At 40.0% G+C, this 15,183-nt stretch overlaps 1 protein-coding gene across 4 annotated transcripts in view; it reads right to left on the bottom strand.

The window, feature by feature from the left end:
* Positions 1-1,676: 1,676 nt before the first annotated feature.
* The window catches only part of LOC120054569 (pre-B-cell leukemia transcription factor 3), an 83,565-nt gene continuing 70,058 nt past the window's right edge, over positions 1,677-15,183 (bottom strand). For 2 of the 4 annotated variants that reach the window (XM_039002036.1, XM_039002030.1), the window contains 3 exons: positions 11,731-11,896; positions 11,050-11,127; positions 8,967-9,013 (listed from right to left, as the gene is read on the bottom strand). In XM_039002036.1, coding sequence (XP_038857964.1) covers positions 8,967-9,013; positions 11,050-11,127; positions 11,731-11,896 — 291 coding nt within the window. Of the gene's footprint in view, positions 1,770-8,923; positions 9,014-10,500; positions 10,614-11,049; positions 11,128-11,730; positions 11,897-15,183 lie in introns of those variants that run through there. The other 2 variants (XM_039002022.1, XM_039002044.1) reach the window with 2 other exon arrangements.

Genomic DNA, 15,183 nt, shown 5'->3' on the forward strand with positions numbered 1-15,183 from the left:
TATTTTTTTAATTGAATTTTTTCACTATTCTTAGTATTAATATTATTGTTAACATCATCAATGTTCTTGTTTTTGTGTTTTTTTACAGTTGCAACAAAGCAACTTTGTTTTCTTAAAAGATTAAAATATACATTAGATTACATGAACAAAAACAAAGAGCTAATTACAAGATATAATCAAAACAACTAAATAAAAATGTTAAATAAAAAGACAAAAACTATGGTCGTGATATTGTTTAGAGGTAGTAAGTGAGCACTCTAAGCTATAGAAATGTTGAAAATCTATTGGTTTCTATGATTTTGAATGAGGTAATAAAGCTGTGTATTGATTTCGTGTGATGTATAAATACTCTTAAGCTATATTATATACAACATATTTTGTGTGACTGGTATCTTGTCACATGCCAAAAGGAAGTGCTATAACTGGTTGGATTTAAGGTTAGACCCATGACTATTTCAACCCATAGCAAAAACAAAAACATATTTAAATATCACATGACTTTCATGCTTTTCTATGTTTGACAATCACTCCAGTCTTGTTATGCTTTTTTTGTTGATAACTGTCAAATATGTTGCAAGTTTGTAAAATACAGAGTTATCCCATTAGCATTGTCAATGAACTTCTTCTGTCAATTACTTCTAAAGCATTTCAAACTGGTGGTTGTAAAGCAAAACTAATATTGAAAGTAACTCTCCCAAGCTGCCATAGAGTTTACAATGGGAGCCTTATTTAGTTGCTGTACAACATTAGAGTCAAACATCACTCCTGGCATTCAGTGATAGAACCGCTACGTTGTTAGTCAATATACGGAAAGAGACCAAGAAACAAGGTAATTGATTGATCAACAAACCAAAAATTATATAGGAAATATATACAGTACCAGTCAAAAGTTTGGACACAACACAACTGATTGGCTCAAACGCATTAAGAAGGAAATAAATTCCACTAATCAAGGTACACGTGTTAATTGAAATGCATTCCAGGTGACAACCTCATGAAGCTGGTTGAGAGAATGCCAAGAGTGGGTAAAGCTGTCATCAAGGCAAAGGGTGGCTACTTTGAAGAATCTCAAATTTAAAATATATATTTGTTTAATGCTTTTTTGTTACTACATGATACCATGTGTTATTTCATAGTTTTCATGTCATTACTATTATTCTACAATGTAGAAAATAGTAAAAATGAAGAAAAACCCTGGAATGAGTGGGTGTGTCCAAACATTTGACTCGTACTGTATATATATTGCATTTCAAAACCAAAACGTTTTAGAATATGAAAACACATAATGTCATACACTCAGCACTGGGAATAATTTCAGCTTGGGAAAAATCATTTCTAAAATCAATTGTCAATTGAAATGAATGTTGCACAATAAAGATCTGGGTCTTGTTTGATTTGTACAGTACGTGCTTACCCCTTCAAATGACAAACATAACTATAGCAATGGTGAATTATAATCATGAGACTGATGAAGTTTGAGTGACGACTTCACTGAACTACCAAGAAAACATCAGGTGTCCATATTGTAGAAAGTCATTGCGAGGGGAGTTGAGGACTCTGGTAGATGTAGCAGACAATTAGTTCTGAAAAAAAAGTTTTGTTTATCCTCTCTGGTTGGTCAGTCAGTGAAAGTTCAGGCTTTACAGCTTGGGGATCAGATGCATCGATAACAGAGATCAATTTGAGGTATCAGAGTGCACACTTCCAGGTCCTTCTGTTGGGGAGATTACAGCAGATGGAGTAGTTGTATCGTGCCATCCCCCATTAGCCTAGGAAGGAAGCAGAAGAGAAGGGATCACAATTAAATACTTAGTAATATAATATCTCACTACAAATGAAGAAGTCCATGTTAACAACCTAATGCTTTTGTAAGGAGCCTCTATTTGTAATCAAGACCAGTTATTATTCCCCAAAAGACATTTTCATGTGAGGGAGAATAAGATATCTCTGTACAATAAAATATATTTAGTAGAATACAGATAACCAAAACATAAGGTATAATAGTCATTCTCATTGTGTACACACTATGTGTGTGTACGTATGCTCATTTACTAATTAATTAATACAAATAGGTGTCACCTTTAGGGCTGGGCGATATGGCTTAAAAATCATAGCTACATTTTTACACACTTGGGCGATTCACGATATACAGTGGGGAGAACAAGTATTTGATACACTGCCGATTTTGCAGGTTTTCCTACTTACAAAGCATGTAGAGGTCTGTAATTTTTTATCATAGCTATACTTCAACTGTGAGAGACGGAATCAAAAATCCAGAAAATCACATTGTATGATTTTTAAGTAATTAATTTGCATTTTATTGCATGACATAAGTATTTGATACATCAGAAAAGCAGAACTTAATATTTGGTACAGAAACCTTTGTTTGCAATTACAGAGATCATATGTTTCCTGTAGTTCTTGACCAGGTTTGCACACACTGCAGCAGGGATTTTGGCCCACTCCTCCATACAGACCTTCTCCAGATCCTTCAGGTTTCGGGGCTGTCGCTGGGCAATACGGACTTTCAGCTCCCTCCAAAGATTTTCTATTGGGTTCAGGTCTGGAGACTGGCTAGGCCACTCCAGGACCTTGAGATGCTTCTTACGGAGCCACTCCTTAGTTGCACTGGCTGTGTTTTTTGGGTCGTTGTCATGCTGGAAGACCCAGCCACGACCCATCTTCAATGCTCTTACTGAGGGAAGGAGGTTGTAGGCCAAGATCCCGCGATACATGGCCCCATCCATCCTCCCCTCAATACGGTGCAGTCGCCCTGTCCCCTTTGCAGAAAAGCATCCCCAAAGAATGATGTTTCCACCGCCATGCTTCACGGTTGGGATGGTGTTCTTGGGGTTGTACTCATCCTTCTTCTTCCTCCAAACACGGCGAGTGGAGTTAAGACCAAAACGCTCTATTTTTGTCTCATCAGACCACATTACCTTCTCCCATTCCTCCCCTGGATCATCCAGATGGTCATTGGCAAACGTCAGACGGGCCTGGACATGCGCTGGCTTGAGCAGGGGGACCTTGCGTGCGCTGCAGGATTTTAATCAATGACGGCATAGTGTGTTACTAATGGTTTTCTTTGAGACTGTGGTCCCAGCTCTCTTCAGGTCATTAACCAGGTCCTGCCGTGTAGTTCTGGGCTGATCCCTCACCTTCCTCATGATCATTGATGCCCCACGAGGTGAGATCTTGCATGGAGCCCCAGACTGAGGGTGATTGACCCTCATCTTGAACTTCTTCCATTTTCTAATAATTGCACCAACAGTTGTTGCCTTCTCACCAAGCTGCTTGCCTATTGTCCTGTAGCCCATCCCAGCCTTGTGCAGGTCTACAATTTTATCCCTGATGTCCTTACACAGCTCTCTGGTCTTGGCCATTGTGGAGAGGTTGGAGTCTGTTTGATTGAGTGTGTGGACAGGTGTCTTTTATACAGGTAACGAGTTCAAACAGGTGCAGTTAATACAGGTAATGAGTGGAGAACAGGAGGGCTTCTTAAAGAAAAACTAACAGGTATGTGAGAGCCGGAATTCTTACTGGTTGGTAGGTGATCAAATACTTATGTCATGCAATAAAATGCTAATTAATTACTTAAAAATCATACAATGTGATTTTCTGGATTTTTGTTTTAGATTCCGTCTCTCACAGTTGAAGTGTACCTATGATAAAAATTACAGACCTCTACATGCTTTGTAAGTAGGAAAACCTGCAAAATCGGCAGTGTATCAAATACTTGTTCTCCCCACTGTATATGGGCAATTTTCTAAATAAGCTCTGTTGTACAATTAAAGGTCAGTACACTAACATTTTAAACAGTCAGCAATAAACTAATGAATTCAGGGCTTGTGAAATTATACCTACAATAGGCTAAATATAAGCCTTGCAAAAACCAAAAGAGACAGTAATAATTGTATTATTTCATCAAAATAGTTTAACCTGGGATTTTCTTTTCAATAATCAGTGATCTGGCTTTCAAGTCTGTTTATGAAAATGCACTTGTATTACTCGTGTTACATATTTTTTAGTATAATTATTTTAAACATAGTTTGGAATTCCTCGTAAGCAAGCATTTCACAGTAAAGTCAACACCAGTTGTATTCGGTGCATGTGACAAATACAATTTCATTTGATTTTGATTTGACTAACTTCTTGCAGCAGGCATGATAGAAAATGAACACAGGTCTCATAAACAATCTGTCAAGCACAAGCCTACATTTCAGTGAGTAGCCAGATAATCTTGATATGTAAAGTTTAGCAAAATTGTATCTATTTGCTAGTTAACAAGGTTGAACAGTTTAATTGTTATGAACACACCCTTCTGTCCATCTCCAACTGTTTGAACAGCTAGCCTGTCCACTTTGTTCACATGTTGAAATCAAGTGGCCTACCTTATTTCTCAGAATGAGAACGAGTTGCCAATTCTTTATATAATTGTGTTTTATGTTTATTGCATATCTATAAAACACAAATTAGACAGCTAGTATAACTGCTGATAGTGGGACAAACTGAGCATACATTTTCCACAATCATGTTAATTGATCCTCCTGTTTTAGTAGCGTCTGCTCTGCGCACAATTTGAGGAGTTGAGACACAAAAAGTGTATCGTTAGAAAGGTTAACTTCTCTATTACAGTAAAATGTATCAATGTGTTTCTGTGTCCATATGACTGATTCTGTTGGACCAAACCTCAAATGCAAATGGCGAGTTGAAACCGCTTGTCAGAGAGGAAGAAGTGCTCTCTCATCTTTGTTGTTGTGAGTGGCAGGGGGAGGGGCTTGGCGTGTGTGTGTAAACAGAGAGGAAAAGGCGAAGCAAGAGGTTTCACTCTCACTAAAATCTGTCCAAAATAAGCCCAATGCGTTTCTATGTGCTTATTTTGGACCTAAGCTTGTCACCTCCCTTCCAGCCTTTGGCACAACGACTCCCATTGTTAGGGTGGAGACATGAGCGTCTCGTCATTAGATACAGATCTCAGATGTAAATGGGAAGGTGCACACAGCACAGAGGAGCAAAAGACACAAGACCAAAAATACATTATGAGAACAAGCGGACATAAACGTTCATAAAAATAATTTTAAAAAACAATTATTGCCATATATGTATTTGGAATATTGCGCAAAAAGATACATTAGAATTCATTGACTTAATTTGATATCTCACATCCATAGTCTCCTTTGATATAGTATAACTGCCAAGCAAATGGGCATTCTCTGCGTTATATTAGCATTAGCAATGAGACTCCTTGAAACAAATTGGCCTTATGTCTCAGCCAATGGGAGCAAACTCTGAAATCAATGTCCAATCAGATTTCAGCAGCTTGTCGCTACATATTCTTCTGTCAGTCAGGAAGAGGGAAGGCTGGGGCTGGGTGAGGTGGAAGTGACAGGGCAGGCCATTTCCAAGAGAACCAGTCTGAGCCAGCCTTACTTGGCTTGGCCTGCGGCAGGGACTAGCCTTTGCTGGATCACATCCGTCACATCAACAAAACAAAAGGTTAGCGTATGCTCATTTACCTATGATGCACTTCATTATCAAAACAATTTGTCTGCATTACTGTAAACTTGGAGCTCTAGTACTCATGTGGCTCATTGGTGGAATTAGTATTTTGATGATTTAGATCGCCTGGAATAGGTCAATAAATAGCTATAGCTGGTCAGCTTTGTCACAATGTCGGTACTGCATTGAAATAAGAGTATTGCTGGATGAGAAGGCCTCCCCATCTCTTGAAATTAATTATCCAAAGCATGTTTTTTTGTTGCCTGGATATTTTTCCTCTTTTCACAGGTGCCCTTATTGGATGTGTTGACTTGTCATTAATGTTGGATTTCAGAGCATATTCTCATGTGGTGATTAAGTGAGCTCTGGCATAAACAGTGAAGGAAAGTGAGAAACCTTGTGGGAGAGTGTGAAACACTTCAGTTGAGCCTGCTAGAGGTTGACACTTCTTCTAAAGGCCTGCAGGCTAAAGGGTGCTCAACAAAACCAAAATGACAGCAAGCTCTGTCTGAGAACACTAATGGCGGCCTGTGTTATAGTTTAGCAAGAGAGTGCTTGCTTACATTGTAAACACCACAAAAAAACGGTGTGGTTATTTAATGTTCTTCCAAATACAGTTGAAGTCGGAAGTTTACATACACCTTAGCCAAATACATTTAAACTCAGTTTTTCACAATTCCTGACATTTAATCCTAGTAAAAATGCCATGTCTTAGGTCAGTTAGGATCACCACTTCATTTTAAGAATGTGAAATGTCAGAATAATAGCAGAGAGAATGATTCATTTCAGCTTTTATTTCTTTCATCGCATTCCCAGTGGGTCAGAAGTTTATATACACTCAATTAGTATTTGGTAGCATTGCCTTTAAATTGTTTAAGTTGGTTCAAACGTTTCGGGTAGCCTTCCATAAACTTCCCACAATAAGTTGGGTGAATTTTGTCCCATTCCTCCTGACAGAGCTGGTGTAACTGAGTCAGGTTTGTAGGCCTCCTTGCTCACACAAGCTTTTTCAGTTCTGCCCACAAATATTCTATGGGATTGAAGTCAGGGCTTTGTGATGGCCACTCCAATACCTTGACTACATTGTCCTTAAGCCATTTTGCAACAACTTTGGAAGTATGCATGGGGTCATTGTCCATTTGGAAGAACCATTTGCAACCAAGCTTTAACTTCCTGACTGATGTCTTGAGATGTTGCTTCAATATATCCACATAATTTTCCTGCCTCATGATGCCATCTATTTTGTGAAGTGCACCAGTCCCTCCTGCAGCAAAGCACCCCCACAACATGATGCTGCCACCCCCGTGCTTCACGGTTGGGATGGTGTTCTTCGGCTTGCAATCCTCCCCCTTTTTCCTCCAAACATAACGATGGTCATTATGGCCAAACAGTTCTATTTTTGTTTCATCAGACCAAAGGACATTTCTCCAAAAAGTACGATCTTTGTCCCCATGTGCAGTTGCAAACCATAGTCTGGCTTTTTTATGTCGGTGTTGTAGCAGTGGCTTCTTCCTTGCTGTCGATATAGGACTCGTTTTACTGTGGATATAGATACTTTTGTACCTGTTTCCTCCAGCATCTTCACAGGGTCCTTTGCTGTTGTTCTGGGATTTATTTGCACTTTTCGCACCAAAATATGTTCAACTCTAGGAGACAGAACGCGTCTCCTTCCTGAGCGGTATGACGGCTGCGTGGTCCCATGGTGTTTATACCTGCGTACTATTGTTTGTACAGATGAACGTGGTACCATCAGGCGTTTGGAAATTGCTCCCAAGGATGAACCAGACTTGTGGAGGTGTACAATTTTCTTGACAATTTTCTTGACTGACTTGTGGAGGTCTTGACTGATTTCTTTTGATTTTCCCATGATGTCAAGCAAAGAGGCACTGAGTTTGAAGGTAGGCCTTGAAATACATCCACAGGTACACCTCCAATTGACTCAAATTATGTCAATTAGCCTAGCAGAAGCTTCTAAAGCCATGACATAATTTTCTGAAATTTTCCAAGCTGTTTAAAGGCACAGTCAACTTAGTGTATGTAAACTTCTGACCCACTGGAATTATGATACAGTGAATTATAAGTGAAATAATCTGTCTGTAAACAATTCTTGGAAAAATGACTTGTGTCATGCACAAAGTAGATGTCCTAACCAACTTGCCAAAACTATAGTTTGTTAACAAGAAATGTGTGGAGTGGTTGAAAAATGAGTTTTAATGACTCCAACGTAAGTGTATGTAAACTTCTGACTTCAACTGCATGTATCCAACTTTTATACAATGAATTGGGACTGGAGTGATTGTCAAGTTTGAAGAAAAAAATAATAATCGAAACTGTTGACCAAGGTTCATAATGTCGAAAGTATTCAGTTTATCTCGTTGTATTACTGAAAATGTATAACTTTTATATGATTATTTTAGACTGTACATATAAGCTCATGATATTCAAATGCCTCTCAATAACAATAGCTGTCATGATGGGAAGCTGAAGATAACTGAGCCTTCACTATCCCAACCATGGCAACATAAAGACAACAAATGGTAATATTTTCTCTCTGATATTGCTAAGGGAAATATGTCAGTAGCCATTTCTCATCCTCCCTCTGCTGCTCTCTTTTCTTGCTCTCTCTCATCAAATAAATTAATCTTTACTCTGATGGCTTCAGATTATGCACTGTATTACAAAAAAGCCCCATATCAGGCCTCATCAAGGAAGATGGAAGTCACGTCTGTAAAAGGCTGCAGGCGATCTCACTTTCATATTTTATCATGATGATAAGGATATGGCGACGTCTCTGAAGCATTTAAAAAAAGCTAAATCAAACATAGATACGCAACTAAAAGCCTACTCATTTCATTTTGGTTTCAGTCACATAAGCTATTACAATATGTTTATAAAAGCAAAAACAGGGGGATTTAATTACACCTGCACTATGATCTATGTGTGCTTTATTAAACTATGCATTTATCCTCCTGCAAAGAAAATGTACCAACATACCTACAATCTCTAATCTCCTATGTCACATGTTCTCTTCATCCTTTAAGAAGCTCAATCATTTGATATGGCAGTGCTGAATGGAGTTTCTCACTTCCCTGGCTCACTGAGCTCAGATTAGCCATCTATTCTTACTATGTTCCTGACAGCCTAGATTTCAATAAAACCTGTTCTAGTAACATTCAAAACTTTGTTCTGAGAAAAGTAAATGTATAACGGGTCAAGAAAGAAAATAAATGAGTGCAATTAATTTGCCTAAGCTTTCACTTTTATCACAGTGGGAAGCAAGGCAAGGTGAACTGTATCCGAGCTTACTACTAACATACTGTGACTAATGTTTGCAGTAGAATGGATCCAGGTTGGACAAGGTCTGCTCAAGGTATAACCACTGTCTCCAGAATGGTACCTACAAAGAGGAAGCAGAGACACTTACATTCAAGCCGTGTGGACTGTACATAGTGTTCCCCCCTAGAGCTTCACTGTATCCTGCCGTCTGACTGATAACATGGCGCAGGGTATCCACCTGATGGGAGAGAGAGGGTGGGCATGGCTGTCAACTCACTATGGCATGGGGTTTTACATTAACGCACATGCTCAATGCCATGTTTCAAAACATACAAAACTTACTCCATGTGGGAAGGGACTATGAGACACAGACAACACGTTAACCAGACTAATCTCTCCATGATGTTATGATTGGTGTGTGCACTTTATGAAACCATGGCAGCTGGAAGATGGGTTGGTGGTGCTGTTGTTGGGAGGGGGGGCACCCTCAGCACCCCTACTTCCTGCGACTATGTCCAAAACCATTAATCTCTAGTTCTAATGGGTGCATCTGACATGTTTATGGATATGTTTCTCTTTGCCAGAAGATACTGACCCTACCGTTACACTTGTTTACACTGAGCTGCATTGGGTTCGGAACACAATCATGGTTACATTAAGACACCATGGAGCCGGCGCAAGATACTGGTCGGATAACGTACCTCAATGCAGGGATGGGATATGCCACTGTACTCCAAATTTAATCTTTATCCACACTGATACACCGACAAGAATGAAATACTTCTAATTTTAAGGGAAAACTGCCCTTTTCATTCTCAATGTTGGCTAGCATTAGCCACCGCAGGCATTTTGGATTGGCAGTGTCAGCCAATCAGCTCGTTTGTTGTTCAACGTCACATGCCATTCAATAATGGCTGATGTGGCTAATGCTACCTAGCATGAGAACAAAAAGGGCAGGTTTCTGGGAAAACTGGTAGTATTCCAATCTTCTATATGGAGCAGTGTGGATAAAGGTAACATTTTTAGTACAGTGGAATATCCCATCCCTGCATTGAGGTACGTTTTCCAACTCATATCTCACGACGGCTCCATGGTGTCTTAATGTAACCATGATTGCGTTCCGACCCCAGTGCAGTTCAGTGTAAACAAGTGTAACGGTAGGGTCAGTATCTTCTGGCAATGTTTCTCTATGTCTGTCTCTGAACCTGAAGAAATAACATAATGGATGACAACAACAACAAAATGCAACACAACCAAAATGAGACAAAGACAGGAAAGAATACAAGACAGGACTGTAGGGAGAATACAATAGCATAAAACCCAACACCAACCCAAGAGCTCAAGTCAAAGCCAAATGCATTCACAAAATGGGAATCTTCAATCGAGTCAGTTACAGAGATTAAATAAATACATTTTCTGGAGTCTTTTAGAAATAATTGTTGATAGCAATGGGGTGAGATATTTTTAGGTAGGCCAGAATATTCCATCCAAAGCGAATTACAGTCAGTAAACACTTTCAATGTTCTCAAAATAGACAATGGAGCCCACTTTGTCACTTTTACAGTAGAGACTATGACACTGTGGGAATCTGAGCTGGCCCAATGTGGGAAGCATGTCTTAGTTACTGTACTTCAAGACTGCACTGTGGATGGCTCAGCACACAGGCAAAACTGGGACGGCTCTGTGCATTTGCACATAAGACCTGTCCCTGTTTGTGGCTCCTACCTGTGACTGCACATTGGCTCCGACTTGTGCCCCTTGGTAAGAATCCCCATTCAGAGACTGCATGCTCAAGAACATGTCCCCAGAGTTTGGGAGGTTAAAAGAACCTGAAGAACCTGGAAAGGGAAGATGTAAGTAGCTGAATAACTATATAGAGGGCTACGAGGAAAGAGTACATACTAACTAAACACACACACACACACAGAGAGACACAAACACACTCTACTGTACATACACAACACCCACTACTACACTCAGTTACTAGATTCCCAAAAAGCAAGCAACTACAAAAGGAAGGGAAGCAAGGAAACACATGATAAAGGAGAGGATAGTGGTCATGTCATAATTCTGAGGAGGGTATTCAGATTGTCCACAAAAAAGGAGGCAAAACAAATTTAATAAAAATCACATGAAACAAACAGTGATCCAACATGTGGCTGATCGCTTTAAGCTCCCAATTTGTTCCACATCAATACTTCCTATCTACTGTTAGTGGGGAAATATCATATACCAATAACAAGGACAATAAGAAGCTTATGAAAAGAGCAGTACCAGTAAACATGTTGGTTAAAAGAGTGTTTTTGCTCTCTGCAGAGTCCAGCTGAAATTCTTCATCTTTCATCTGGAATCCTGGGTGCAAGAAAAAGGGGACCACTTCAAATAGCTATCGCTTACCAGATCACATCCCCTTGTCAGGTCAGCCAAGTCCAAAATCACAGTCATTCTCCTGTACTATACATTGTGTTGGATGTCTTTGTACTGTCATTTGTGAGTCCCATTATTCATTAACAATTGTGTGCATTGCTGTTGTTATTTCACATTGGTGTAACCTATACAGTCTACTCTAACTGCTCCCAGCTATTATTTTCAATCTCTCTTAGAATAAAATGCACTACCATACAATGGAGCTACAGTTTGACAAATTAGAGGGGGGGCTGAGGAAAAGTCAAGGGAAAACAAAACCTCAGTGACATCATTTTGAATTGTCTTTTTGTCAGATATACATCTGTTCTCGGTTCACAAACCAAGAATGCACTCTTTATGCATGAGTTTGCTTGTCTTATTTGGCATCGACTGTATCAAAGACAGGAGACTCTGTGATCCCAAGGCTGGGAGCAGTGCCTGTCACTCCTGCCTGTGTGAATGGGGCGTGAGTGGGGGTTAAGCATGGGGGGCTGGGGGCTGAGGGCTGGGGGTGGATGGCAGAGTTAGGGCCTGCACAGGGGTGCCTACCGGAGTTGGGTGTGGTAGGGGAGTTGGTCTGGCTGTTCTGCACTGCGGCGGCCACTGCATGCGCTGCTGTTACTGCAGTCTTAGCAGCGTACAGGTTAGCTTCTTCCTGGAACTTGCCTATGTTCTTCTTGTACCGGATTCTCTTGTTGCCGAACCAGTTGGATACCTGGGGGAGAGAGCAGAGGGAGAGCCGAGGTGTCAGACGTCAAGCAGCCAAGGCACTGTGCACTGAGCAGTGTGATTGTTTCAAGATGTCACGTTTGGGTCCATCAAGTACTCAATTCCCAGCCCCTGCAGTAATGTCCACTGGGTATGCAGGCTAATTAAGCAATAATCAGGAATCACTTGTGCGTTATCATAGAAAAGAGCATGACATGCTCTCTGTCTCTTGACAAAACCAACACACAAGGGGCTGCTTCTCTCCCACAACACACACTGAACATTTCTCAGATTGTATTACATTGCCAGGCCTAAGGAAATAAGTTCTGACATTTTATGTGTAGACTTGTTTGCTACTGCACTGGTGGTAGAACTTGCTTAACAGATACACAGATGAATATTAATGAAGATGATTTCTTAGTCCACCAGTGCAGAGCATCAAACCCATGTCTGGCCACTGCACATTCAGTCAGCCAGGCTGCACAATACAGGACGCAGGCATTGTGGTGCTATGGTGAGGTCAACGAGTAACAGTGAGGCCTACAACACAACGTTCATGAGGAACTTTTGTGTCCATATGAAATACAATCTCAAGGGAAAAATGTTTGCTGTGTCTCTATTAATAACAACTCTATCATCACAGTTTAGCTATCACTTTAACAATAATAAATGCTAGCATTAAAAACTGTAAAAAGTGTAGCTTCTGTAATTAAAAAGTGCAGTTTCTATATTTCTACTTCTAAATGCTTATATTTGTATTATATCATTATAACTAATACTACAGTATTACAGCACAGTGACAGAAATAAATCCTTCCAACCTCATGGTAGAAAGAAAGAAAGAAAGAAAGAAAGAAAGAAAGAAAGAAAGAAAGAAAGAAAGAAAGAAAGAAAGAAAGAAAGAAAGAAAGAAAGAAAGAAAGAAGGAAAATAAATAAATAAATGTTCCAGGTTGTGAGGGTTGGCTCTGCAATAAGAGTGGAATAATAAAGAGATTAGGGTTGTGTTTTAATAGGCCTATAAATTAAAGTGGCCTGTCGCCGTGCTATGGCTCCCCTCAGCTCCTGCAGCATTCTGCCGGACCAGCCAAAGAGCAGCTGCCCCTAATGAAGCTTTATTTAATTTCCACCCCTGCGCTTACATTTTAATATCTCCAGCAACCCGCCAATGCTGCAGCATGCGCAAACCAACTGGATTTGCATGACATCAGATCGTTTCTATCCTGCATGTCTCTGTGCTTCTAAATCTTTAATATCTAGGCAATTAAAATGAATGACCATTCAGGCGAAGCCACTGTTGGCAGGGTTTCCTTGACATCAATTGTTTAATGTGTTTACCTAGAGGTTAAACTAACAAGCAATGTTTAATTGGAAGCAATGAAAGCCCTAGCCATCATCCTTTTTACTTAACCTGCTTACAGTGGATGTTAAGGGCAGTGAGGATGCAGGTAGTCTCAACCTTTGAGCCATATCACCAACATATATATATATATATTCACAGTAATATCCCAATAATGATACCACTCAGAGAGAGGTTTTTATGCACTTTTATGCATTTATTTATATATAGGTTTTTATTTATATATATATATATATATATATTACTGTATATATTTAACAGGAAATAAAAACACATTGCCATGCTTTGAGAAATCACTTTAAGACAAATACAATGGCATTGTTATATTTCAGAAAATGCAGTACTATAATGCCTTTAATATCAGTAATGATTCTGCGGTACAGTACTTGGGCTAACATTTAAGAGAGCTAAAACAAAGCATAGGTAAAAAGAAGCCTCCAGACAGCTCTCTAAAGCCTCTGGCCTGTTTCATCTAATAGTAACGGCTGAGCTGAGCTGCCTGTCTGTCTGTCTATGTGTGTGTGTGTGTGCTGCTGGGTAATGGCTGTAGCTACCTTTAATCGATTCTTTATGAAATCACATGGAGGACCGAGGCCGTACCTGTCTGCTTCAATGGCATCTATGGGCCTCACAGCGCATCATAAAGAAGTCACTTATCAGCAGCGCTGTGTTAACACAAGGGCCACAACATAATGAAAACTACCTAGCCCACCACAGCCAGACACTTTATGAATCCCATCTACATGGCATTATAGTGCATAATAAACACAATGATAATGACAATGAGCTTGGATTAGCAATATATGAGAGGCCTTTGAAAAATAGTTATAATGGTAATCACCATGGTGACTATCGCTGGTTTTGGTTGTGCTATAGTTCTACTGGGGTTATAGTTCTACTGGGGGTATAGTTCTACAGGGGTTATAGTTCTACAGGGGTTATAGTTCTACTGGGGCTATAGTTCTGCTGGGGCTGTAGTTCTACTGGGGCTATAGTTCTACTGGGGTTATAGTTCTACTGGGGCTATAGTTCTACTGGGGCTGTAGTTCTACTGGGGCTGTAGTTCTACTGGGGCTATAGTTCTACTGGGGCTGTAGTTCTACTGGGGCTATAGTTCTACTGGGGTTATAGTTCTACTGGGGCTATAGTTCTACTGGGGCTATAGTTCTACTGGGGCTATAGTTCTACTGGGACTATAGTTCTACTGGAAACAGTAGTTCTCAAATATATTTGCTTCTGATTATTGATAGAAATAATGAACTCGCCAGTATTCAACATTGTGTTACATGAATGCTTGAAATAGAAAAGTATTACAATCAATTCAAAAACAGAATTGCTTTTGACAGATCATGGGGAAATTCTATTGAATATATCAGTTTGTGAAGACCTGGTCAGTGTTATTCTATTATTCAGGACAAGTTGTTATGACTGTGTTTAACCACTTTACGGTGTTGTTAGATTGCACAGCCTCGGCAGTGTTAGCATCCTCTACCCTGGGTATTAAGGGGCCACTTCCCCTGGTCACACACATTTTTCTCCTGCCCACTCAACTCTGGCTTTGGTGATTCACAGTTGAGCTAAACATTGTGTAAATGCAGGCACCGTAAGGTAGGGACCACAACCCAATCCACAGAACTAATTCCCTTTTATCTTGTGGCAGACTGTGCATTCAATTGACTTCCCTGTGTAGTGGGAGCCAAGTTGAAAGACTGAATTACCTGACCTCAGCAGCTGCATCAAAAGGAGCGATTGTATAATGGTCATGCAGACTCCTTGCAAGAACACGACACCGGGTTTGTTCTCAGTGACCCACTAGAGGGGGCATGTAACAGTAGTTAATAATTCACTAACATTTCTACCCCACTCCGGGTCAATACACTGCTCTTGTCATTGAAAGGGAATAGATGATCTTTCCAAGATCTCAATACCACTGGAT

The sequence above is a fragment of the Salvelinus namaycush genome, chromosome 1 (genome assembly GCF_016432855.1).
Source record: "Salvelinus namaycush isolate Seneca chromosome 1, SaNama_1.0, whole genome shotgun sequence".
Taxonomy (NCBI): Eukaryota; Metazoa; Chordata; class Actinopteri; order Salmoniformes; family Salmonidae; genus Salvelinus; species Salvelinus namaycush.